Source organism: Myotis myotis, unplaced genomic scaffold (genome assembly GCF_014108235.1).
Source record: "Myotis myotis isolate mMyoMyo1 unplaced genomic scaffold, mMyoMyo1.p scaffold_m19_p_7, whole genome shotgun sequence".
NCBI lineage: Eukaryota > Metazoa > Chordata > Mammalia > Chiroptera > Vespertilionidae > Myotis > Myotis myotis.
Window position 1 is genome coordinate 31,985,956 of NW_023416379.1, and position 26,976 is coordinate 32,012,931.

General features: G+C 36.2%; 1 protein-coding gene across 11 annotated transcripts in view; it reads left to right on the top strand.

Annotated features, from left to right (window-relative positions):
• Positions 1 to 26,976, top strand: part of STXBP5 (syntaxin binding protein 5) — a 154,588-nt gene that overhangs the window by 75,593 nt on the left and 52,019 nt on the right. For 10 of the 11 annotated variants that reach the window (XR_004968790.1, XM_036316933.1, XM_036316935.1 and 7 more), the window contains 9 exons: positions 12,190 to 12,344; positions 14,890 to 14,962; positions 17,712 to 17,859; positions 18,075 to 18,142; positions 18,399 to 18,439; positions 19,303 to 19,523; positions 20,033 to 20,211; positions 24,401 to 24,526; positions 26,354 to 26,505. Coding sequence is in view for 10 of the 11 variants with exons in the window: in XM_036316933.1 (XP_036172826.1) it covers positions 12,190 to 12,344; positions 14,890 to 14,962; positions 17,712 to 17,859; positions 18,075 to 18,142; positions 18,399 to 18,439; positions 19,303 to 19,523; positions 20,033 to 20,211; positions 24,401 to 24,526; positions 26,354 to 26,505 (1,163 nt within the window). In the remaining variant the exon portion in view is untranslated. The remainder of the gene's footprint in view (positions 1 to 12,189; positions 12,345 to 14,889; positions 14,963 to 17,711; positions 17,860 to 18,074; positions 18,143 to 18,398; positions 18,440 to 19,302; positions 19,524 to 20,032; positions 20,212 to 24,400; positions 24,527 to 26,353; positions 26,506 to 26,976) is intronic. The other variant, XM_036316940.1, reaches the window with a different exon arrangement.

Consider the following 26,976-nt stretch of genomic DNA (forward strand, 5'->3'; position numbering starts at 1 on the left):
TTTAGAAGATAAGGTGATTTATTTTATTTTATCTTTTCTGTCATCTTTCTCCCCTCTATGCTCTTTTCCAGCTACACACCCTTCCCCTCGCACTCACAACACTTTTTTCTTAAGTTTTAATTTTACATGTGAGCTAAAAGCTGTAGGTGGATTACCTGTATAATAATATGAAAAAACACAGACTAAAAGCTCAGGGTACATTTGTGATATTCTGGTTTGAAAATATCTAAGTCTATTTTAATAACATTCTCAAACTTGCTACAAACTTTCTCTACTGTTCCTAGGGACTTGTTTCCAATGAAAGAGTCCTAACTTTCTGAAGCCCCAAAGCAAACACCCTTCTGTACAAAGATTGTTGTAGCAGATGAGGACATTGAAGCAGAGAGGATGAGCAACTTGTCTAGGGGCATGCAGCTCATAAGCTGAAGAGCCCAGATTTAATTAAGTCTGTGCTCTTAACCACGCTACACTTCCTTTTTAATGAAACCTACTCTCTGTTTACATTTACCACCAATCCTCAAGATTAAGCCATAGCAGCAAGAAGAGAAACTCATTTGGACACCATGCCTGCTTTCCGAAGCAAAAGCAGTTTTCTTTTGCATTGTCTTAGCAATGCTCATGTCCTTACTTGAGACAAAAATAGCATTTTACATCTTGAACTCAAGACCCTTACTTAAATGGCTTGGTTTCTAAGCACTAAGAAGAAAAATTTTTGTAGGTGAAGTGAATATCCATTATTTGCTTACTATATGCCAGGTATTCTGCTATGCGATTTGCATTGCTTGTCTTTTGTAATTCTCATAACTGCACTATGGAATGGGTACTTTTATTGTCTCCATATAGATATTGAGTCATAGAGCGCTTAAGTTAAATTAGCTTGCCCTGAGAAGTTACAGAGCTGGAATTTGAGCCCATGCTGTCTCTGGAGCTGGAGTTCTTAATCAGGACACAATATTCTCACAGATAGTGTGGGCTAGGATAGAACTGTCCTAACAATTCACAAGTCATTCAGTTTTGCCGAGAACTGGACTCGCTTTTAAATTTCCTAGTTTATCAGAACGTCTTTAACATTAAGTCATACTCAGTACATGTATTCCCACTATTGTGAACTGAGAGCCTATTTATGCCTCTATGAGGCTGGATAATTAAATGCAAGTAACCCTAGCTACTCAGAGGAGAGCTTCATAGATCATTTCTAGGATACAAATTTAATTCTAAATTGATGAAGTCTAGATTAGATTTTACGGTATCTCCTTGGATCATGATACTTGGTCTTAGCAATTGTTCAGGAAAAATCTACAAGAAGATTTATAAATAATTGCCCCTAATGGGGGAAGACCTCTTTGAGTCTGTAGACTTAAAATTTCAAAGGCCTCGTGAGATAACCTTCCCTGTTTTCATATTAATTTTACTATGTTAGAAAGTTTCTATCTTTAATTACCTAATTCTCATTTTTTTAAAAATATATTTTATTGATTTTTTTACAGAGAGGAAGGGAGAGAGATAGAGAGCCAGAAACATCGATGAGAGAGAAACATCGATCAGCTGCCTCCTGCACATCTCCTACTGGGGATGTGCCCGCAACCCAGGTACATGCCCTTGACTGGAATTGAACCTGGGACCCTTCAGTCCGCAGGCCGACGCCCTATCCACTGAGCCAAATCGGTTCCGGCCCTAATTCTCATTTTACCACTGTCTTCAGAGACAGTTATTCTTAAAATTCTCCCAGATTTATCTTTATTATCTTCATTCTCTCAAAACTAGAACAGTTTCTCCCACTCTTACTCTTTAAACCTTACACCTATTTAGGATAAGTTACTCACTTTCTTAATCGTAATATTTGACTTAAAATAGCATAACATTTTTATGGTATAATTCACATAACTCGAAAACTAAGACTGCTAGATTGAGAGCTCTGTCTTCTGACTAGAATAATACCTCATTTAATACCTATATAAGTTATGTGGTATTTACTGAGTTTTGTCCACTACTTCTTATCAGTTTAAAGTGCTGAGATCCCTCTATTGTAAAACTTTTCCCTATATTAGTTTTTAATTCATATTGCTAAATTAAAGCTGCTATCACATATTTTAAGTATACTGGTATAAAAATTATTTTTAAGATCATTGGCAAGTTTCACTTGTTAACCTTGTTTGAGCCCACGAAGTACATTCAGCCATTGGTGATTGCTACAATGGAGGTGATGTGGCTTAAGTGTAAGAAAAAGGAGCACATGCAGAATCATTCCCTGATAGTTCAGAACCCTTTAGAGCCAAGGCTCCCAGGACTGTTATTTTATCATGAAAGATACCAAAATAACGAGTTAGAAAGGAGGACTAGTAGATTCTAAACAGGGAAAAAAAAGTGGGGGGATCATAGGATATCATGTCCCAAAGTGTTTAGAGAGACTTTGTAAGTTAAGCATTGCTATAGAAAGATGATTAGAATTATAATAGAAGAAAGATTAGAAGATATATATATATATTGTAGGAAGGATTAATTTGTAAGCGTACTTATTAACCTCATTTCAAAGATAAGCCAGGATTTAGGGGCATTCGAGGAAAAGAAATGGTGGTTTCACAATAGAAATTACTAGTTTAAAACATGTATGTATTCAGTGAATTCAGCAATAGATGTAAGTAGCAATTATGTGTCACAGGAAGAGTAAGACTAAGATTTTTGTTTTTACTTTAAGGAAGACCTCTATATGACTAATGTCAGAAAAGAAAGGCCGTTGGCATCAGAGACACTGGAAATGAAAAGGGAATAGTTTTGTGAGAAAGTCTTTGAGTGAATTTTTACAATGAGTATAGAGTACTGACAGAGAAAATAACTTTCTTTTTTAAATACCAAAGGTATTGTCATGTGATTATATGGTCCAGATACATTCTTCTAGAAACATTTTTGGCCACAGAACCAAAAATCTTAGGATTAAGATAACTTTGGGGTCCTGATATGGAATACTGAAGTAGGGGAAGAAGATGCAAGAATGAAAAATGTCATAGAGGGGAGCATGCTGGCTATAGGATGGAGTGAAGTGGGAGAATTAAATGATGGAAAATGAGACTTTTGGACTCCGCTGCAATGAGCAGCACTTAGTATAAATGCGTGTTGAACAGGTGAGTCAATTTAAATAGTTATTCTTTAAAATATATTTTATTGATTTTTTTACAGAGAGGAAGGGAGAGGGATAAAGAGTTAGAAACATCGATGAGTGAGAAACATCGATCAGCTGCCTCTTGCACAATTCCTACTGGGGATGTGCCCACAACCAAGGTACATGCCCTTGACCGGAATCGAACTCGGGACCCTTTAGTCCGCAGGCCAACGCTCTATCCACTGAGCCAAACCGGTTAGGGCTAAATAGTTATTCTTGAGTGGCCTAGGAAGCAGAAAGTTCTTCAGAATAAAGTACATTTTAGCAGTGCTTGAATAGAGTGTAATGACAAATACAGAAATATCTTTAAAACTAGAAAACTATTTTCATGGTATTTCAGAGGAAAAATGTATTATTTTAAAAATGTATAATTTATCTCATGTGACCAGCATTAATATTGTATTCTCTGGAGTGTTTTTGGAATTATCCAGGTGTTTTCTTTGTGTTTTTTTAAGTTTAATATAATTTAATAAAATTGTCACAAGAGAAGCATATTACCTGTAATTCCACTATTCTAAAATAATTTTTATCATTTGTTCATTTTCCCTAAGTTTTTGTTGTTGTTGTTGTTTTGTTTTTTAGCTACATATCCACTTTCACTTGATTACATTCCTAGAGCACATTCAGTTTGGTATTTTTTTCTCCATTACATTTTTAAAGTATTACTAGTTTTTACCAGTTTTTTTTTTTCCAGTAGTTTTTAGGGCTGAGTACTTTAATATTATAAATAAAAATATAGTAGTGAACAAATTCTTTTTATAGTGTAGGTAGAACAGTAGTACAAATCTTCTGTTCACTTATTTCTTTATAAGAAATTTCCAGCTGTGAAATTTTTAAGATAAAAGATTTTTATGAATCTTGACAAATTGCCACATTTACTTTTTAAAAACATCTGTGGACATTTTAAATAACTGAGTATAAAATAAAACATTTTCACCAGTCTTATCAATGTGGGATGATTTTAATTTTATTCACTAACCTTAGAAATCAGCACTCATGCTTTAGAATTATCTTAAATTCTACAGCTTCCATGTGAACTCCTAAATGATTACTCTTACTGGAAAGGGTACAACCTGCTGTGATAATAGGGGGTTGAAGTTTTAATTTTTTTTTTTGTATCTGCATACAAAGCTGCAGTGATTTATAGAAACCTTCCAATTTAATTTTATGCAATCATTCATCCAACTAAGTAATGATGTTTTGGCTGGACCCGAAATTATGTGTATGTTTGTCTTTACCCCTCTATCTAGAAACTGATGCATGAGTTTTAACAAAATTAGTGTTAATGGTTGATATTCATTTGATAACAATGCTTTCATTTCTAAAATCCTAGAATAGAATTAAAAGCCTTATAGTTTTTTTTTAATGTGTATTATTTGTAAAAGGGCACATTTTATTTCAAAGCTAAATGTTTTCAAATTGTTACTTATTTGATAAGGCTATTCAAATATGCCCTTCTTATACCACCTCTAGTTTATTCATCCTACTACTGAAGTTTATCCTTAGCTTTCCTACAATTTCTTCGTTTAGAGCCATGCCTCTTCATCATCTAAATTGGTTCTCTGGCACATCCTTAAAGCTTTATGGATTGTTCAGCTAATCTAGATTTCTCATCATTATTCATCCTAATCTACATTTTTTTCATCCCTAAAAATGCTTTTGCTTATGATCTTTACATAGACTGAATATCTTAGTTATGATTCACTAATTGTTTAGTACCTTTACGTGGCTGCTTATAATATATGTTAGTATCTAGTATGATTTAGATTATATCTTTCTAGAGGATAGGGATCAAATCCATGTAAGAACTTGTCTGGATTGCCGAAACTGGTTTGGCTCAGTGGATAGAGCGTCGGCCTGTGGACTGAAAGGTCCCAGGTTCGATTCCGGTCAAGGGCATGTACCTGGGTTGCGGGCACATCCCCAGTGGGAGATGTGCAGGAGGCAGCTGATCAATGTTTCTCTCTCATTGATGTTTCTAATTCTCTATCTCTCTCCCTTCCTCTCTGTAAAAAAATCAATAAAATATATTTAAAAAAAAAAAAAAAAAAGAACTTGTCTGGATTAGCAGACATTTAGTTTTGTCCAAAACATCCCTGGAGACATTAGGTCATTGCTAAAAAGTCCTTGCTAGCCCAGCTGGTGTGGCTCAGTGATTGAGCATCAACCTATGAACCAGGTTCAATTCTCGGTCAGGGCATGCCCAGGTTATCAGATCATGCCCGGGTTGTGGGACCAATCCCCAGTAGGGGGCATGCAGGAGGCAGGCCATCAGTGAGTCTCTCTTATTATTGATGTTTCTCTCTCTCTCTCTCTCTCTCTCTCTCTCTCTCTCTCTCTTCCTCTCTCCCTCCCTCCCTCCCTCCCTCCTTCCCCTCTGAAATCAATAAAAAATATATTTTTTAAAAGTCCTTGAAATTTGGTCATATCTGCTCCCATGTAAAATGTTCATTGAGACATTTGGTCCATGATTTGTTAAGAAGGGTTGTTGTTTCTTTAATTAAATCTTTATTGTTGAAAGTATTACATATGTCCCTTTTTTTATTGTTTAATGTATTACGTAAGTCTCCTTTTTCCCCCATTGACCTCTCCCCGACCCCCCCCAACCCCCAGCACATGGCCTCCACCTCCCCACCCCCACCCTTGTCTGTGTCTATTGGTTATGCTCATATGCGTGCATACAAGTCCTTTGGTTGATCTCTTAACCCCTCACCCCCACCTTCCCTCATAGGTTGGACAATTTATTCGATGCTTCTATGACTCTGGTTCTATTTTTGTTCATCAGTTTATGTTGCTCATTATATTCCACCAGTGAGTGAGATCATGTAATATTTATCTTTCTCTGATTGGCTTACTTTGCTTAGCATAATGCTCTCCAGTTCCATCCATGCTGTTGCAAATGGTAAGCATTCCTTCTTTTTCACAGCAGCATAGTATTCCACTGTGTAGATGTATCACAGTTTTCTAATCCATTCATCTGCTGATGGGTACTTAGGCTGTTTCCAAATCTTAGCTATGGTAAATTGTGCTGCTATGATATGCCCCCCCCCCCCCACTTGATCCCTTCAGGCCCACCCCCTTCCCCGCCCCAGGCCTTTACCACCCTATTGTCTGTGTCCATGGGTTTTGCATATATGCATACAAGTTCTTTGGCTGATTCCCCCCCCCCCCCCCCGCCCCCCTACCCCCGCTTCTCTCTGGGATTCCACAGTCTGTTCCATGCTTCTGTGTCTCTAGATCTATTTTGTTCATAAGTTTATTTTTTTTTATTTGAGTCCACATATGAGTGAGATCATGTGATACTTGTCTTTCTCTGACTGGCTTATTTCACTTAGCATAAAGAAGGGTTATTATTGGTAATATAGCCACAACACAATTGTTGGACCAATAAAACATGATAATATTTTTTATATATTAGTTCTGTAAGCCAAAAGTGTAAGTAAACATTGCAGACTATTTGAACCCAGAGGGATTTTGGATTTTCTAAGTGGATGTTTTTGACAGGATCACATATCAAGGACCTTTTTGTTTTGGTGTGGATCAGATGTCTCCATGGATGTTTTTGACAGGACCAAATATCCTGCAAGGCCTTGTCTGTAGTAAATGAGCTTGAAACTGTGCAATGTTCTCTCATAGGTAAACTTTGAAATTATACTTGTAACACACAAACCTCATTTGCAGTCTATTTAATCACAAATTAATCCCACATGGCATTGACAATACTGAGATTTTAGATTTCTTTTGAAACAATGCCTGATTGTTACATATTTAAATTCTCTTATTTTTATTGATACTTGAAAGAACCCACAGTAATGGACTAATATGAATTACTGTTTTGTTTTTTATAAATCTCATGTATCCTAAACAGCCTGAATATTAACACTGTAATGCATCAATATCCAAAAGCATATTTTTTTGTGGAATTGTTATGGTTAGGATAGGCCTTCCAAACTCTTTTATCTTACCAGTGAGCAGTAGATTTAGTGGTACTTAAAATATATATCGACCATCACTTTTAGGGATATCTAGCTAAGACAGGGAGTGCAGAGGTAAAATATACATTCTGTGTCCTGAAGGAGCTCTCATACAAAGGGGGTGTAGATATACAATGACAACTAGTTACGGTAAATGCTGGAAAGAGGTATACAGAAGGTGCTTAGGAACATAGGAAAGGCACCAAACTCCATCAGGGTAGATGGGTCAGAAAAGGTTTTTCTGAAGAGGTAATAAATGGACTGAGTTTTAAAGGAGAAATAGGAATTACCCAAACAGAATGAGGGGAAGTTTATTTCAGACAATGAATAACTTCTACAAATGCTATTGTAATAAAAGCTGCAGGTTATTAAAGTCAGAACTAAAGTAATTGTGGAGATGAAATTGAGGAGACAGGTATTTGAGACCCTAATAGAGTAAATAGGATGTGTTTATAAGATTTGGGGTCGTGTCATATATTACTATGTATTACTGTACTCACTATGTTGCAGGCACAATGGCCTTTTAGTTCCTCCATACACCAAGCTCATTTCTAACTTGGGATCTTTGTAGTGGTTATTCCTGCTGCCTAGAATATACATCCTTTCCCCCCAACCCCAAGATCTTTGAGTGGCTGGCTCCTCTTTATTCTGGTCCCAGCTCATCTGTCATTACTACAGGGGCCTTTCTTGACCACTCTTTCTTATAGTAACCTCTCTAGCCTCTCCTTCACATTCATCTTATGACTCTATCTTATTTTATTCATAACACTTATCATAATACATTCATTGTTTGTTTAGACTAGACATGAGAGTATTGTTCTCAGGGAATAGAGGTGCTCAAGAAAAATATTTGAGTGAATGAATGGGTAGTGTTATGGAACTGAGTTGAGCGAATGGATTATACAAATGGCTTTTTGGCAAATTGGTTATACAAATGGCTTTTTGGGTAAAAGTGCCTCCTTTAAGTAAAAAATGCTTCTTAAAGAAACACAACTTCAGCTAAAGCTGTTGTCAAAGTCAGCTTGGGGAAGTTAATCAGAAGAAGGAATATATATGATATGATTAGCCTCTTAAAAAATGCAATCAACATTATAAAATGTCCAAACTAAACAACTTTCTAACCTGGATGTCTATAAAAATGAAGGACTTTTACTTAAATTATATTTAAAATAGTGGAATAAAATTATATTACCTCTAGACTTTATTTTAACATCAAAAAGGCTAACCTTTCACTTAAAAAAAGAAAATAGATTCTTCACTTCCATAATTCACATATCACCCTAGAAATAATCTAGATCCCTGAACATTTAATGTAATTACAAATGCCAACAAAGACTTTGAATTATATAATTCCACTATTTAGTGTTAAAATATTTAACTTTATTTTACTTATGACTAATCCTATATAATAAAGAGGTAATATGCAAATTGACCGTCACATCCTCACACAACATGGCCACCCCCATGTGGTCACAAGATGACCACCACAAGATGGCCGGCAGGGGAGGGCAGTTAGGGGTGACTGGGCCAGCAGGGGAGGGCAGTTGGGGGCGATCAGGCCGGCAGGGGAGCAATTAGGCGTCAATCAGGCTGGCAGGGCAGTGGTTAGGGGGTGATCAGGCTGGCAGGCAGAAGCAATTAGGGGCAGTCAGGCAGGCAGGCAGGCGAGTGGTTGGGAGCCAGCAGTCCCGGATTGTGAGAGGGATGTCCGACTGCCGGTTTAGGCCCAATCCCCCTAAACCGGCAGTTGGACATCCCCCGAGGGGTCCCAGATTGAAGAGGGTGCAGGCTGGGCTGAGGGACACCCCCCCCCTCCCATGCACGAATTTCATGCACTGAGCCTCTAGTTTCTTATAAAATGTTTAGTTTATGAATATTTACTCTTCAGGTTTTGGGGCATTAAAATGAAAAAAATAAATAAAACCTCTGGCATTCATAGGATAGGTGATTTCTGTCTTGCAAACCTTAGATGATTTTTTAAAAACAGCACATAAAACAAGAAAAAGAAAAATATGTACATATGCATTTATTGCTGGATTGGGGAAACTTATTATTATGAAAAAGAATGTTCCCCTAGAAATAAAAGAAAAAGAATGTTCCCTTGGTATACCTTTCAAGCTACTTCTCATCCCTATTTTTTTTATTTTATATTTTTTCTCCTAAATTTAGTAAAGGAGTTCAGCCAGTTTACAAAGCTGTTGAACCCTTAGTTGCCTTTTGAGAGTAAACTTAATCTAACTGCTATGGTGTTATTTGATACCTTGTTAATAGTTTAACTGCCTAGTAACTGGTCATCTACTCGGCAATCCCTACCCAATATCCCCAAGGAAAATGTATTCTTTTACGTTTAACTCAGCATCTCCCTATTCATGATTCTTATATTCATAATACTTATTTTTTTAAGTTATCTATATGTAAAAACACACTTATCAGATTATTCTTGAAATATTATGTATGCAATAACTTGCCCAGGTTTTCCACTGTATAAAAGTTTAAATTGTTGGACTCTTCACCCTTCTTCATAGTATTTTATATTCACTTGTATGCTGCATTTCAAAATACAGAAGAGGGAAGATATATTCTATATATGATAAAAAGTGGAAGAAAATTAAATATTCTTTCCTGACCACAGTTGTCATGATCACATATACTAAGATATTGAAATGATAGATAAAGGGGTGTAGTTCTGTTCAGTACAAAATTTTAAGCTCTGGTTACTGTCATTTAGCTGAAAAAAATAAGATCACCCAAATTAGGTTAATGGTGAAAAATCTAAATGATAGTAAGCTACACAGTGGTATGGGTAACATATATGTCTATTAATTCATTCATTTATCTGTGAGGCACTATTTTGGGTACAGCAAGGAACAAAACAGGCAAAACATCTTGCCCTCATGGAGCTTACATTTTTCATGAAGTAAACAGTTAGCAAAGTAAATAATTTAGTCTTAGCAATGAGTACTGTGAAAAAAATAATAAAGCAAGGAAGGATAGTAGGGACAGGGGGTTACAGGTTTAAATTAAAAAAATATGTACAAACGCATATGCATGATACATTTATATAATTTAAATGGGTAAAATGCTTAATTATAAAAAACAATTGAGTTATTTGACCTAATATTTATATTTACTTATAAATTACACACCTGTACTACTGCTATTCTTAAGTAAATGTTAGTGGATTTTATTTATTGTTTTAGATAAAAATAAATATAATTTAGAAATTTTATTTTTTCCCCTCCACATATCACAAGAAGAGAACCTTTGATAGTGAGTTATAATGATTATTGGATGATGACAATAACATTAGGTAAATTCTTACTAAGGGCGTAGTGCAGGGGTGGGCAAACTTTTTGACTCGAGGGCCACAATGGGTTCTTAAACTGGACTGGAGGGCCGGAACAAAAGCACGGATGGAGTGTTTGTGTGAACTAATATAAATTCAAAGTAAACATCATTACATAAAAGGGTACGGTCTTTTTTTTTTTTTTTTTAATTTTATTCATTTCAAACAGGCCGGATCCGGCCCGCAGGCTGTAGTTTGCCCACGGCTGGCGTAGTGTGTGCCAGGCATTGATCCCAATGCTTTACATATACTAATTAATTCAGTAATTGTCTGAGGATACTTATCACTCTGACTCTATTTTATAAATGCAGAAGCTAGGCACAGAGAAGTTAAGTATCCTGTCCAAGATCCTACAGAAAGTAAACCAGAGTTGAGATAAAAAATGCAGGCACATTAGTTCCCGAATCAGCTCTTATAACTATTGCATATTATTACATACTGCACTAGATGTGAAGAGGAAGCAGATAGACATACTGGCCATAGAGTAAGCCTTAAGAAACTACCTAGAAATTATAAATTAAGAGATTTAAGATAATCATATACAGAACATTTTTAATCATCTATATAATCCTATATAATAAAAGGCTAATGTGCAAATTGTCCCCTTGGAAGTTCGACTGACTGGGAGTTTGACCACTTGCTATGACGTGTGCTGACCACCAGGGGGTGGTGCGGAACAAAGTAAGGCCCTGGTCGGCAGCCAGCAGCTGGGGAAGGAAGGACCCAGCCAGCAGCTGGAAGGCCCTGATCGGTCCTGAACGCCAGCCAGGCCTGGGGGCCTTCCTCATGCATGAATATCGTGCACTGGCCCTCTAGTGTACTATAAGTAACTTCCCCACCACCACCAACAAAAAAAAAACACATTCAGCAGAGCAAGTGCTAATTTCCTTACAATGCAAAGACCTCTACAAACCAATTAGAAAAGGATTACTAATCCCCTTCCCAAGACATGAGCCAAAAACTTGAATAGGCAAGTCAAAGATAAAGAAATGCACACAGATGAAAATAGGAAAAGACAGTTTTTTCCTGTTTTGCATATTTAGATGTGCAGTTTCTTAAAGTGGGTGTAAAAAAATCATTAAATTTAATGACTAGTAGGGAGACAGAGTTTTAGGGCTGATTAGAAGTGGCGAGCTGGCAGTTGAATGATGTGCATTGGAGCTGTGGTTTGAAAGCAAACCAGCTCCAATTGTACAAGGTTCCAGGAGAGAATTAAACCCTGCAGAAATGATTTGAGTGACTGTTTTCTCAGCTTCCTCAAGGGTGATTTGTAGCTACTACACTCTTGATGCATCAATGGTAAGTTAATTAATTATGTATCATGGATGCCTTAGGGCATTAACATTCTCTCTTGAAAGGCCTGGCTATTAGGATTGGAAATAATGGAAGTCCATTCAAGAGACTTAGCAGAAACCCAGAGAAAAAATTTTGACAACTATACTATAAAAAGATAATGGAAAATATTTTATGGACCAAAAGGAGGTTTGAGAGTCAAATGTGATCAGTGTTCATTCTTACTATAGGTTACTTTTCAGGAATCCACCTGGGTCTTACTTAGTACAATTAAAAATCCACATGTAAATATTCAATTAACTGATGCATAAAAATGTTGGAATTTAAGATTTGATTATTTCACTAAACATTTATGATATAGGAACATAATTAGACTCTACCATGCTATTTATAATCCTAACTATGTATTTTATTTCCAGGGAGCCTTTTATTATTTTATCAGGAGGTTTGTCATATGATACTGTAGGAAGAAGACCTTGCTTAACAGTTATGCATGGGAAAAGTACTGCAGTGCTAGAAATGGACTATTCAATTGTTGATTTCCTAACACTGTGTGAAACACCATATGCAAATGGTAAGTTTTACAACTTTAAAGCTCATTCTCTACATTCAGAACAAAGACCTATGTATTATCTTATTAATTTCTTTATTGTGTTCATTCTTCTGGGAAAAGATGCTGCCTTCATAACTTTGAAAATTTTATTTCAGAAGTTACTTCTGTTTAATAAGCTTTATCTGTTTAGTATTACATATTAATAGTGTCTTTATAGGATAAACAAATCTATACACATTAAGAAACATTATGGAACAATTAATTGATCTCTCTCTTTCTCCAAAATAAATAAATAAATAATTTTTTAAAAAGAAACATTTTAATAATCTGTAAAATACTATTGTACAAGCTTCTCCAGAAAAACACAAACCATTAGAAGCAGATATGAATACAACTAGAGAGAATTTAAGGAATTGGTTCATTCATGTGTGTAATCTGATAAGTGTAAAATTTATAGAGCCTGCAGCCTGAAAATTCGGACAAAGTTGATGTTACAATCTTGAGTCCGAATTCTTAAGGAAGAATTACTGTCCTGAGGCAGAATTGCTTTTTTACCCAGAAAACCTGTCTTTGTTCTTGATCAGGCCTTTAACTGATAGGATATGGCCCACCCACATTATGTAAGATAATCTGCTTTGCTCAGAGTCTACTGATTTAATTTTAATCACTTCTAAAAAAATACCTTCATAGCAACATCAGACTGATGTTTGACCAAACAATTGAGCACCACATGAAGACATATCTATCTATATAAAAGCCTAAGCGACTGTCCAACCAGTAGCTATGACGCATAATGACCACCAGGGGGCATATGCTCAACACAGAGGCATGGAAAGGTGGAACAGACTGATGATACTCAGAGGGAAGGGAGGTGGGAGGAGAGCAGGAAGAGATTAACCAAAGATCTTATATGCATATTAGAGGCTCAGTGCACAGATTTGTGCACCGGCGGGGTCCCTCGGCCTGGCCTACAGGGATCAGGCCAAAACTGGCAGTCTTACATCCCCTGAGGGGTCTCAGATTGTGAGAGGGCACAGGCCAGGCTGAGGGACCCCACCAGTGCACGAATCCGTGCACTGGGCCTCTAGTCTATAATAATAATCTATAATAATAAAAGCCTAATATGCTAATTAGACCGGACAGCAGAATGACCTTCTGGATGAAGCCGGGGCTGTGAGGGCCAAGGCAAGCCACCGCAGCTTCGAGGGCTGAGGCAAGCTGCCCTGGCTGCAAGGGCCGAGCCCCTTGTATGAATTTTGTGCATCAGGCCTCTAGTATATATGTAAAAGTCTAAGTGGCCATTACGACCAAATGACCGTACTATGACATGCACTGACCACCTGGGGGCACACGCTCAATGCAGGAGCTGCCTCCTGGTGGTCAGTGCGCTCCCACGGCCAGCCAACCTCACCCGGTCCCTTGTGCCAGCTGGCAAACCTCCCACAGTCCCTCCCCCTGTCCAGCAGGCCCCGTCTGGCAGCTGGCAGGCCCCAGCTGGTCTGGCCCCGATCAGGACTGGGCAAGACAGCCCTGATCACTGGCCAGGCCTAGGGACCCCACCCATGCACGAATTTCGTGCATCAGGCCTCTAGTTGACAAATAAAATTAACCATCACAACGTGTATAAATTTCAATAGGAATTTAAATCTGGATCTTTTTTACTATATGTGAAGCTAATTGAGATGTAAAGATGTAATGCATTTTGCAGTCAGCAGGCACAATAAAATATTTAAGTTAAGGATTATAATACTAGAGGCCCGGTGCACAAAAATTTGTGCACTCGGGCGGGGGGGTCCTTCAGCCCGGCCTGTGTCCTCTCACAGTCTGGGACCCCTTGGGGGATGACCACCTGCTGGCTTAGGCCTGCTCCCTGAGGGGATTGGGCCTAAGCTAGCCGTCAGACATCCCTCTGGCAGCCCAGGAGCCCTCGGGGGATGTCCACTTGCCAGCATGGTGCAGGCCTAAGCTGCAGTCAGACATCATTAGCGCTGCTAAGGAGGCGGGAGAGGCTCCTGCCACCACCGCTGTGCTGGCAGCCGTCAGCCTGGCTTGTGGCTGAGCAGAGCTCCCCCTGTGGGAGCGCACTGACCACCAGGGGGCAGCTCTTGCATTGAGCATCTGCCCCCTGGTGGTCAGTGAGTGTCATAGTGACCAGTCATTCCCAGTCTTTGTGCTGTTAGGATCAGTTTACGTATTACCCTTTTATTATATAGGATTATAATAGCACTCTATTGAGTTCCTAAGATATCCAGTAATGAGAGTTCTTATGGGTATTCAGATTTAAATCTTGAGTTTCTTGGCCATTGTCCTGCCTTGTAATTTGCAATACCATAGAAGTTACTGTGAGCTTCTTGTCTTACCATTACAAACTGAAATAATTTTGTATTGGTTATAATACAGATTTATTTCATTTAGAAAAAACTAGCCTTAAACTATATTAAGTACAAGATGAGAATGTTAAACACTTGACAAAATGGAACAAAATAAAATCCAAGCAAAAATATTCATTATGTAATTTGTCGTTGTCTTGCATGTTTACTCTTCATGCATTATTTTCCTATTCCAGATTTTCAGGAACCATATGCTGTTGTTGTTCTTCTAGAAAAGGATTTAGTACTTATAGACCTTGCACAAAATGGGTAAGAAATTAAATTTTATGAGCAATTATATTTGTATGTGGTGAAAAAGATTCCTTTTAGCATGCATTTCTTTGAAATCACATTTATATCCATAAGCTTGACTTCTTCTTAGCACTCCAGATGCACATTTCTAATTGCATACAAAATTTCTTTAGTATATTGATTATATAGAGTTTTTTTAAGTCAAAATTTGTTGTATTTCTGAAATTTCATATGATGCATTCTAATACTTGTGCCCTGGGGCAACATAAAATCACCACGTACAAAATTGATCCCATCACACACTTTACTTCCAGATAAGCTCTTGTCGTTTCTCCAGCCATATTCACTCTCTGTTGCAGTGTGTCATGAATGCCATAGTCAGATTAATTTTACATGCAGCACCAATTTTTTTACTCTTCTCTTTAAACCATTGTGTCTTTTTAAATTTAAAAACACCTTCTCAGCCTGCTACTATACACAGTTGGAATTCAGGTACCGTTCCAACCTGATTTTTTACTGTCTTCCTGCAGGTGCCTTATTCCTAGAACTCTGAACTGGGTGTTAAACAAATACCACACACCCCTGTCCTTCTTAGATAGTTTCCAGCTGTTGAAACACTCGGCTTGTTTCAACATCAAAAATCCATGTAACTTTCAAAGTCAGGCTTACTTTCCTCTTAAATTATTTCCTGTTCTCTTTTTACCAGACATTTCATGTCTGATCTGTGAATTCTCATCATAGCTCCTTTGCAACTTTTTTGTGGTTATTTACCTTATTCTGCTTTTTCCAACCTAGATAATACTATGTTTAGTTATAAGTTCTTTGACTAGAAGAACATTGTACTACTTATGTCTCTTGAGAAATAATCATTAAATATGGTTTTAATTAAGTTTACCCATTCATTATGTCCGTATTTCACAACTGGGGACAGTTTTGTCCCCCAGGAAATACTTGGCAGTCTACATAGACACTTTTATTAAGGGTAGGGGATCCTACTGCCATCTAGTGGTAGAGGATAGGAATGCTGTTAAACATCCATAGTGTACAAGACAGTCTTCCACAATAAAGAATTATCTGATCCAAAATGTGACTAGTATTGATATTGGGAAACCCTGAAGTATAAAAGTGAAGTGTATTATTTCTCTTATTTTAAGGCACCTCTAAATTCATATCAACTTAATTACGTGCTACCTGTAATAATCAATTGTGTGTGTGTGTTTTTTTCTTTTCTGAAAGTAATACTAATATTGTGGAATAAAGGACTTTTAAAACATTATTTCTAAATGACAGCCCTAGCCCTGACCGGTTTGACTCAGTGGATAGAGTGTCGGCCTGCGTTCTGAAGGGTCCCAGGTTCTATTCTGGTCAAGGGCATGTACCTTGGTTGCAGGCACATCCCCAGTAGGAGGTGTGCAGGAGGCAGTTGATCGATGTTTCTCTCTCATCGATCTTTCTTAACTCTCTATCACTCTACCTTCCTCTATGTAAATGACAGCCCTAGAATAACTTTTTCTTAATATGTTTTTATTTTTTTTTAGTTAGGTAAGTTTTAAAACACATGCTCTATACTGATATATATTTGTTAAAGAATACATTGTGCAAGTAACCTTTGAGTAGGCATTTTATTGAGCAAATGTATTAGTTAAATGTGTAGTGATAAGAGAATTATTAAGGATTATATAGTGTGTTTATAAAGATAAAAGTTGCCTGTCAATTTTTGAATGCATCTTTTGGTTTGTTTGAGTTTTGTCTTCTGTTTTTTTAATGTATGGTTGAGGAAGGAGTGATGACAGTTAGTTTCATTTTGAAGTCCAGAAAGGAATTTTCTGAAATTTTTTTCCTTTAACATTTTAATTTTTGTCAGTAGTAGACTGATCAATACATTGATTTTTGCAGTTGCTCAAAGATAATGGTAATAGCCACTCTGAACTTTTTAGACTTTTAAAAGCTGGTTTCTGGTTTTCCAGGTATTTAAGTTATCATTCTCATTTCTAGGGACTTTAAAATCAGTAACGAAAAATTTTTTTTATTTTAGATAGGATTTTACTTTAATTTTATGACTTTTATAGCATTTTTTGCTCTATTTAACATAATTTTTGTATCTAGAAAAAATTAAATATATAAATTATTTAGATTACCACTAAAACTAGAGAACATTTCTAAATTAAATATTGCACTGGAAATTACATTGATGGAGAAAACAGGAGAATTGAAAATTTGTATTTGCTCTACTGATGTAAGAATGAAGCATGACTTCATTGGGAACCTATGGCTTAATAGTTAAGAGCACTTTAAATTCTGCCGCTTCTTGCTAGTTGGCTTGCCTTTGGCACATTACTCTTCCTAAGTCTTTGTTCTTCAGTCAAATCAGTTTGGTGTAAGAATAAATAAGATAAATGTATATAAATCACTTAGTCCAGTGTGTGTATATGTGTGGTATGTAGTACCAACTGTAGCTTTTCTGTTTACCATTCTCTTTGAGCAACTGTCATTATAAAAGATTTTTTTACATATATGCATATAGTGAATCTGTTAAATCTACTAAATGTGGTTAATTTCTAAATTCTATAGACTAACCATCCTATCCTAATAGATAAAATATAAATTCAGATAACATGTTAATGCGGACCTTCATAGGATGTTAACTTTAATCAAACTAAAATTATTTTCCATTCCAAAGCTATAAATATTTGTTTTTCATTGTCATATTAATCATAAGTAATAATTTATTAAATTAATAAATATTTTTCTTTTCCTGTTCTTAAAGATATCCTATATTTGAAAACCCCTACCCTTTGAGTATACATGAATCCCCTGTTACATGTTGTGAATATTTTGCTGATTGTCCTGTGGACCTTATTCCTGCACTTTATTCTGTTGGAGCTAGACAGAAACGTCAAGGTTACAGCAAAAAGGTACTGAACATGAATTTTAGTGTTTAATGTTACATTAATGCATCAGTATTTTATACTTATCACCTTGAAGTGTTTGGTAACGCTGAATCCTTTCCTAGAGAAAATATAAAGAAAATCCTTCTTGGAAACAAAGTATGTTTACTATTGTCATAGATATATATGAAGATGTATGGTATGCTTGGAAATTGCTTTATATAATAATCTTTTTTTTTCAGGAGTGGCCCATCAATGGAGGTAATTGGGGTTTGGGTGCTCAGAGTTACCCAGAAATAATTATTACAGGGTAAGTAAAAGTCTGTTTCACCAAATAAAACACTAACAGCTAAATATAATTGAGACTAAATGAGCATGACTAAAAGTGCTTTCCTATATACTGTAACATAGTAAGAAATAAGTTATTGTCTGTAACCTGACAATTTACCCTGAATTTTATCTTTTTTCTCATATTGGTAACTACCTTTAAAATAACAATATATTTCAAAGAAAGTAAAGCTTTAATTTTTTCCCCATCACATTCTTAACTCATTTGCTTTTCATAGGCATGCTGATGGGTCCATTAAGTTCTGGGATGCTTCTGCAAGTAAGTATTTTGAATATTATTGATAAATATTATTTTAATATTAGATGTTATACAGTCTTTGCTTGTATATAGCCTGTATTGTAGTAATTACATAACCAATGTTTAATTTGAAATTTGAAGACTATCAATTTAATGCCTATTAAGTACTTGAATTTAGGATTTTTAATAGACTGAAGATATTATAGAGGATGTTAATTAGCACTTCTTAACAGAAGTACTCACATTCTTTCTTCAACATTTCTTTAAACCATCTCTTCCTAACTCAGAGATAGGAGAAGCAGGCATATGTTTTAAATCAGGAGAAATTTGTAGAATAATTTTAATGCCTGATTCTGAACTTATGCCACAAAATTTGCATTGTCTTTTTGAGATATTTATGGTGGTTATATAGTGGCAAAAAAGGAAACGATGCTTTGAATGGCTGATGTTTATAAAATATACATAGCAAGCACTCATAATCCAATTAACTCCAGATATATTATGCTTCATTTTATAGTAACATTAGATTATACTTATCTTTTGTAGAGAAAATATTATAAAATCATTTTAGGAAGCAAAATGTTCTTTATTGTTTTTATTCATGTTTTACAAAATCCTTTTGTTACTCATTTTTTTTCAGGTTATCTAAATTCATCATGATGTTGATTTTTTATTCAATGAATACAATGAGTACACTTTTTTTGTATGTCAATGAGTACAGTGAATGCATTATCTAAACGTGTAACAGAGAAATATAGACCTGGAATAAAAATATGATTCAAATAAATATATACTATTTCCTTACATAGTATAACTGAGTAAATATTACCTTATATTTGTTGTTTTTGTATTAAATGATCTAACATCTATTATCTTTTATCTAGTAACTCTACAAGTATTATATAAACTAAAGACAGCTAAAGTATTTGAAAAGTCAAGAAATAAAGATGACAAGCCAAGCACAGACATTGTAGATGAAGATCCGTATGCCATTCAAATCATCTCCTGGTGTCCCGAAAGTAGAATGCTATGCATAGCCGGAGTTTCAGCTCATGTCATTATTTATAGATTCAGCAAACAAGAAGTTATTATAGAAGTCATTCCGGTAATGCTCTCAGAGTTATTTTCATTGTCAGATGTCTGACGTTTTAAAATTTTTGAATTATTTAGAAGATTATTTACAGTCAGCTTTGTCTAGAATTTTTAAAAACACCTCACTGTTTATATTGCCATCTTCCTTTTCTTTTGAAAAGTAGTATATTTTTATGCATATCTTCTTACTGAACATTTAAATCCTTAAATACATTATATGTTTCACTTGAAGAAAGCTAATCTTTGTATGAGTATACTCTAATTTGGTATTAACATATTGCCATAAATTCTAAAATCATAATGCATGTGTATGTGTGTATGTGTATACTTGCATACATACACAACATTTTTAAGAAGCTGAGTTAGAAACAACACTTTTTGGCTAAATCCTTCTTTTTAGAAATCTTGCTAATTTTTACTTTTAAAAATGTTCTTTCCACTAAAGTGTATCTGTGTGTATAAACTGTAATAAAATGAACCATATTTATTGGGAGTAAGTAAACTACCTCACTTTTACAACAGATGCTTGAAGTTAGATTGTTATATGAGATAAATGATGTGGAATCCCCGGAGGGTGAACAGGCACCACCTCTGTCAACACCAGTGGGGGCTGTCAGTCCTCAACCCATCCCACCTCAGTCTCATCCTTCCACCAGTAGCAGTTCCTCTGATGGCCTTCGAGACAATGTCCCTTGTTTAAAGTAAGTTCTAAAAAAATTCAGATGTTTTGGAAATTATCTTTTAATTTAGATAAGTTGTATGCATTAGCAAAACTATGGTAACATTTTCCTGTGCTGGAGTAAAATGGCATAAGAACAGGTCTATCTGTGCTTTATTTTGATTGATCCAACTTATTTTTCTGTGACTTCAAGAAGAATATGATTGTATAGCATGATTTTATCCTTAAAGTACTAAGATTTTATCTGTTTTTTTGCCATTTTCTTTTTTTTTTAATCTTTATTGTTGAAAGTATTACATATATGTCCCCTTTTTCCCCTCATTGACCTCTTCTAACCCACCCACTCCAGGCCTTCACCATACTATTGTCTGTGTCCATGGGTTATGCATATATGCATACAAGTTCTTTGATTGATCTCTTTCTACCCACCCATTCTCCTCCGCCTTCCCTCTGAAATTCCACAGTCTATTCCATGCTTCTATGTCTCTGGATCTATTTTGTTCATCAATTTATTTTGTTTATTAGATTCCAGATATGAGTAAAATCATGTGAGACTACTCTTTCATCTGATACTTCCCCTTCTGGAACTCCTATTATGCGAATATTATTACATTTCATGTTGTCCCACAGCTCCTGTAAGCTGTCCTCCTGTTTTTTAATTGCTTTTTCTTTTGGTTTTCTGAGTGACTTTTTTTTCAACCCTGCCTTCTAATTCACTGATCCGATCTTCAGCTTCCTCTAATCTGTTGTGTTTTCTTTCCGCTGTGTTCTTTATTAGTGCTGTATCATTCTTTATTTCCGACTGTTCTTTTTTCATAGTCACTATATCTTTACTCATGCTGTTGACATCTTTGCCATCATTATTCTGAACTCGATACCTGATAAATTTCTTATCTCCATTTCATTTAGCTCTTCTTCTGGAGAATTCTCTTGTTCTTTCATTTGGGGCTTGTTTTTTTGTCTCCCCATTTTGGCTGCCTGTTTGGGTTTGTCTGGGTATTAGGTAGATCTGCTACTACTCCCAATCTCTAATCTAGGACAATGTCACACTCTGTGACCAGCCCTGAGTACCCTGTTTATAGCTATCAGTATACCACAGCTTGTGGCCCCCTTTTCTGGGACTGGGACCTTTGGAACGGACCAAGATGTGCACTAGGGTCTGCTTTCCCTAGCCTCAGGCCCCAGATTATATCAGGCAAAGACTCAAAGCCTCTAGAGACCCGCCTCTACCTACAGTCCCATTGACCCTCAGTCTTGATTAGCCTCAGGCTATTGGCCACAGAGTGGGGTGAGATATCTTCCAACAGGGTGGGGCAACTGCCTCCCCCCAACCCCACCTCACTCCTGACCCTCAGCGAAAACCACGTGGATAGCAAAGGTTCACTGGAGAAAGATTTTCCTCCACAGTGTGAGGGAATGACTCAGCGTAGGAAATCGGGGTGGCTGCCCTCCAGTCTCCACCCCAGGGCCCCCAATGCTGACTGCTGCTTACACAGCTCCAGTTCACCCTGCCCTCCCTTTTTTGGAGCCCAATGTGAGTGGCTGCACACGAAATTTTGTGCATTGGCCCTTTAAGAGGGTGTCTGCATTTCTAGCCATCTCTACCTGGCAGACAGCAACTCTGTTGCTTTTCACAGCCAGATGTTATGTGGGCACCTTTCTCATTTCTAATGTTCTGGGCTGGGAAGCCCAGCTTGGGGATTAGACCCCAGAGTTCTCAGTGGGAACTTCCCACAGCCGAGATATCTCCCCAAAACTTCAGCTGCTGTCTGTGGCAGCCTGGCCAGCCCTTTCGCTCCTCCATCCCTCCTACCAGTCTCTTTGCAGTCTCTAGTTTCCACCCTTGGTTATCAGGGTTCTGTCAGCTCTTCTTCAGTTGATTTTTCAGGGTGGTTTTTCGGTATTTTAATTGTATTTCCAGTTTGGTCCTGGGAGAGTATCAGTATATCTTTCACTTAGACTGCCACCATTTTGGAATCTTAAGATTTTATCTTTAAATAATGCACTAGTATGGTTCTTTCCTCTCTGTCTATAGCTTAATCTTCTAAACCATTGATGTTTTTTTGTATGTGGATGAAACCTGTGTTTAGACAGCTTTCTGTCATTCTGTTTATTTAGTCTTTTGAAATTCAGTTGTTTTGTAATAATTTTCTTGTCTTTTTCTGAATCTTTTTCAGCACCACAATATTATTTAAATGCCTTTATTGTAGCATTTCAGATTTGAATACATTGTTTTAAGTCAATTTTTAAGTCAGAAATATAACCAAATTGATGTTACAATAACTAATATGAGGATTTTTTTTTTAATACAAAGTGTCTTTGTACCTAATTGTGTTTTTTAGAAGAAAACTTTTAAAAACAGCTATTTTGCTTATAATGTTTTATGTTATTACTTAAGTATTTTAATTTTGCTTTTGCAGGGCATTTGTCCAGAGATCATTGTTTTGCAACTGCAAAGCGTCCAAACATTATTTTAACATTTAAAATATATTTGTTTAAATTAAGGAACTTTTTATAAAAGTTCAACCTCTTGTCTTAAAAAGTAAACAAATTGATTTACATGTATCAAAGCATTAAAGTGATAACTTGCATGTAATCATTGTAGACATAAAACATAACAGCTACCCTCTCCCCATTTTGTATTTTTTAAATCTTACATATTCTGTAATTTCTTGATCTGGTTTCTAATTTTTTACCAGTTGTAGATTGTGCAGCAGGTTTGGCTGTCTTATTTTTGTTTAAAAATTTTTTGTTTCTTCATACTGGGTAAAATAAGAATTTCATGAGTTTTGTGTCTTCATCACGTAAGTCTTCAATGTGCCCGTTTATGTACTTCTAAAATTATCCCTAATGGCTATTACTGCTCTTGAGAATTTATTGTGATGCACACATTAAATAAGCCAGAGGGAAGGTGGACACTTTCTTGAACCTCACCTAATTCGTCCAAGGAGAAAATCGTACACAGACTCTTCAGCTTACACTCATGTCAACTGAAGCTGTTGTTGCTGGAGATGAAATGCTGCTCAGTCTTTATTTCTGTGTGTCATGAGATGGACAGCTGCAGAATAGTGGGTGTTTCCTTGGAAAAAAATCAGAACTTCTGCCTCTGCCAGTGCACAGTCCTGAGTGTATTGCCTTGCAGACTTTGCATAGGTAATGACTAACTCAATTATTAGGAGTACCCTTAGTGATTCACCTTTACCCTGAAATTGGGAGAACATACTGACCCTTTTCTTGTCCAGAGTGAGTCTAGCAAATATCACAGTAAAAGTTCCAGAGTCATGGTCTTCTTTACTAGAAGTACCAACTAAATGATTCAAAAAGGTTCTTACCTCGGAGTTTGGTGTCAGGAGGTTCAATATTGAGTAGCCTGCTGTTCTTTTATACACTGTTATTCCAAGATAGAATCCTCAAAATTGTTGAAGCAACCATGCTTTGCATATGTTTTAAAAGAGCAGATATTGGAGAAAGAATTTGGGTAATCAAAAATGTTCTCACTTAGCCCTGGCTGGTATGGCTCAGTTGGTTGGGCATCATCCTGTGCACCGAGAGGTTGCCTGTTCAATTCCTGGTCAGGGGCACGTGCCCTGGTTGCAGGGCTCAATCCCCAGTATGGGGTGTGCAGGGGGCAGCCGATTAGTATTTCTCTCTCAACCATGTTTCTAGCTCTCTCTCTCCCTCTCTCTTCCTCCCTCTCTAAAATCAATAAAAAACATATTCAAATAATCAAAGTATATATTTTTTGGTAGAAAAAGTCACATACAAAAATAAATTGCTCATGTTTTTCCCCCCCTCATTCTTTAATGGGCCAGTTTTCATTTAGTTAAACCATATTTTAAGTTTTAAGTCTGGTTTTGTAATTTGCATTTTTCTTCTTAATGCCTGGGCTGCTGCTTCTCCTCATTCATCTCCCCAGCCATTCCTGTCCTCCTTTCATCCCTCCTTCCCCTTCCGCCCACTTCTCCCTTTCCTCACCGCCCCCCTTGCAACCTCCCCAACTTTATATTTGTAACTTACATATGATTTCTTATTTTCTTTACTTATAATTTGTTTGATCTCTAACTAGATTAAATGCTTCTAGAGGATAGAATTCTGATTTTTACTTTTAAAAATATTCTAGTACAAGTTATTTTGTGTAGGTATTTTTGCATGACTCTCTAATTACATAGGCTAATAAGATATAAAATGTAACATGTTTTTTCTTATTCCAGAGTTAAAAATTCACCACTTAAGCAGTCTCCAGGTTATCAGGCAGAACTAGTTATTCAGTTGGTGTGGGTGGGTGGAGAGCCACCACAACAAATAACCAGCCTGGCGGTCAACTCTTCCTATGGATTGTAAGTACAATTTATGTGCTTCTCAGTCTCTCCATAGTATTTCATATATTTTAATAGACATGATGACCTTCATTATTGTATCACTTAAAAAGTTATTGTATAACTACTTTTAGACCAAATTCAGTATTTGGAACATAATTCTGTTCTGAAGTAGTTATTCCTGGTATGGTTATATTACTTCCTGATATCAAATTAAATGACTCATGGACCTGTGAATTATTTGAGATAAAGGTTTAAAGTCACTATATCCTCACCTGGATATACTCTCAGAAATTTCTTATGATTAATCGGTATAGTAGAGGTCTAACAGCATCGACCCAGAAGACTGTGTATTATAAGCTGAATCTATAAATAGTCAACCACAGCTATATAATTTGTTCTTTCTATTTCCAAAGTTAACTTGCATAGATTATAAAAGCATAGTAGTAATATTTTAACAAAGTATTCATTTATAGTATAAGCATACTAATTAATTCATGCCTTCAAGTATATGATGTTAATTGTACATACTTTATAATGTTTGTTTTATTTTTTTTATTTTTTTAAATATATTTTATTGATTTTTTACAGAGAGGAAGGGAGAGAGAGAGTTAGAAATATCGATGAGAGAGAAACATCGATTAGCTGCCTCCTGCGCATCTCCCATTGGGGATGTGCCTGCAACCCAGGTAAATGCCCTTGACTGGAATTGAACCCGGGACCCTTGAGTCTGCAGGCCGACGCTCTATCCACTGAGCCAAACCGGTTTCGGCTATAATGTTTGTTTTAAAAGCAACATTGTGATATGAGAAACCACATGCTAACTGTTCAGTCCCGGGGCTATTTATCATGTGTAGGTCGCTGTCTTCTTCCTTGATGCTAGCCCTACGGACTTATTCCTCCTCCCTCTTCCTCCTTGTAGCTGTTACACCTACTCTATTCTATCTCTTGCAGTTGTGCACCCAACTAAGACTGGCTATAGTCTGAAATAGTTTTCTTTCATGTCTTTTATTTGCTGTTCCACAATGTAAGAACACAAACCTCCTTTTTAATATTTTACTGCCCACAACCATAAAGGAAACAAAGAATAAGAAAAAGAAACAATAGGAAGTTTCAAAAGAAGTTGCAATCAGTTGATCATAGGCCTCATTTGACTTACAGTTGTATTTTATTTAGCCTTTTTTGTGTGTATTTTTAAAATTTGAACTTGTTGCCAAGATTATTTACTCTGAAAATCTATATTTAGAGTTTCCACTGAAAAAAATATGATTATCTGAACCATTTCTCCATTGTTGCTTGGCAGAAGTCATTTGGAACCGAGTTGAAGTTTTTCCTCTTCAGATGGGAAGTAGTAGTACACTATCCAGTTCATCACCGTCCTTACCTGCTTGTTGTACTTACTTATATAGCCCCTCTGTACATTTCAGTTTTCAACTCCTAGCTTAAGGATCTTAAAGGAATAAAATCTATTTATTCATTGTTGATTACCAAAACTTTTTCAAAGATACAGTCCCTACTTTCTCATTGGAAGGGAATGTCTTCCCCCGAGAGGCTCAAAAATAGATGTCACATTGCCTAGCATAGGGATTTATGTCTCTGCTCAAGTGCCAAATTATTTTTTGTTAAAATTTTTTAATGATACTGATTTGTAGTTATTAATGTCTGCAAAAGATCTACACAGTTCCATGAGAAGCTGTATATCACCTGTATTTTTTTTTTGTCTCTGAAAAGCTTTTGTTTAAAGAGGAATTTTCTCTAAGACCCTTCATGCTATCTTTTTAGCATTATAGACTACATATTCTTGTAATTCTTATTTGTGCTAAAGTATTTGCTCTTTTCCTGTTCCAGGGTTGTTTTTGGCAATTGTAATGGCATTGCGATTGTTGACTACCTCCAGAAGGCAGTACTCCTCAATCTGGGCACTATTGAATTATACGGCTCCAATGATCCTTATAGGAGAGAACCCCGGTCTCCTCGTAAATCTCGACAACCTTCAGGAGGTAAAAGAAAAAAATCCTAAGTTTTAAGATTTCTATAAATGCTGAGCTTCTTCAGTGAATATAAGTACTTCCGTTAAGTAAATAGCTTGTCTGATTTAGTCTGTAATATTAAACTGTCAAAAACTAATAAAGGTTTGAACCTCTTTTTTTGTTTTGTTTTGTATTATTAGATTTTGCTTTTGTTTTTAATATTCTAGGATTTTATTTAACATTGGGAAAGAACCCCAGTATCAAACTTCTTTAGCTAAATTGCAATGATAGGAAATTTTGTCTCATTATTATAGACCAAAAGTATACTTCAAAGTTTTCCCCCTTTTATTGTTTGTCATTGTGAGGCCAACAATTAATTTTTTCAACTATTTAATTAAAACGAATTATTTCCCGTGTGAAAAAGTACATGCAAAAGTGAATTTCAGATCTTCAGTCTAGTGTTCTCAGATAGCCTTGATTCAGTGCAAACCCAGATCCATT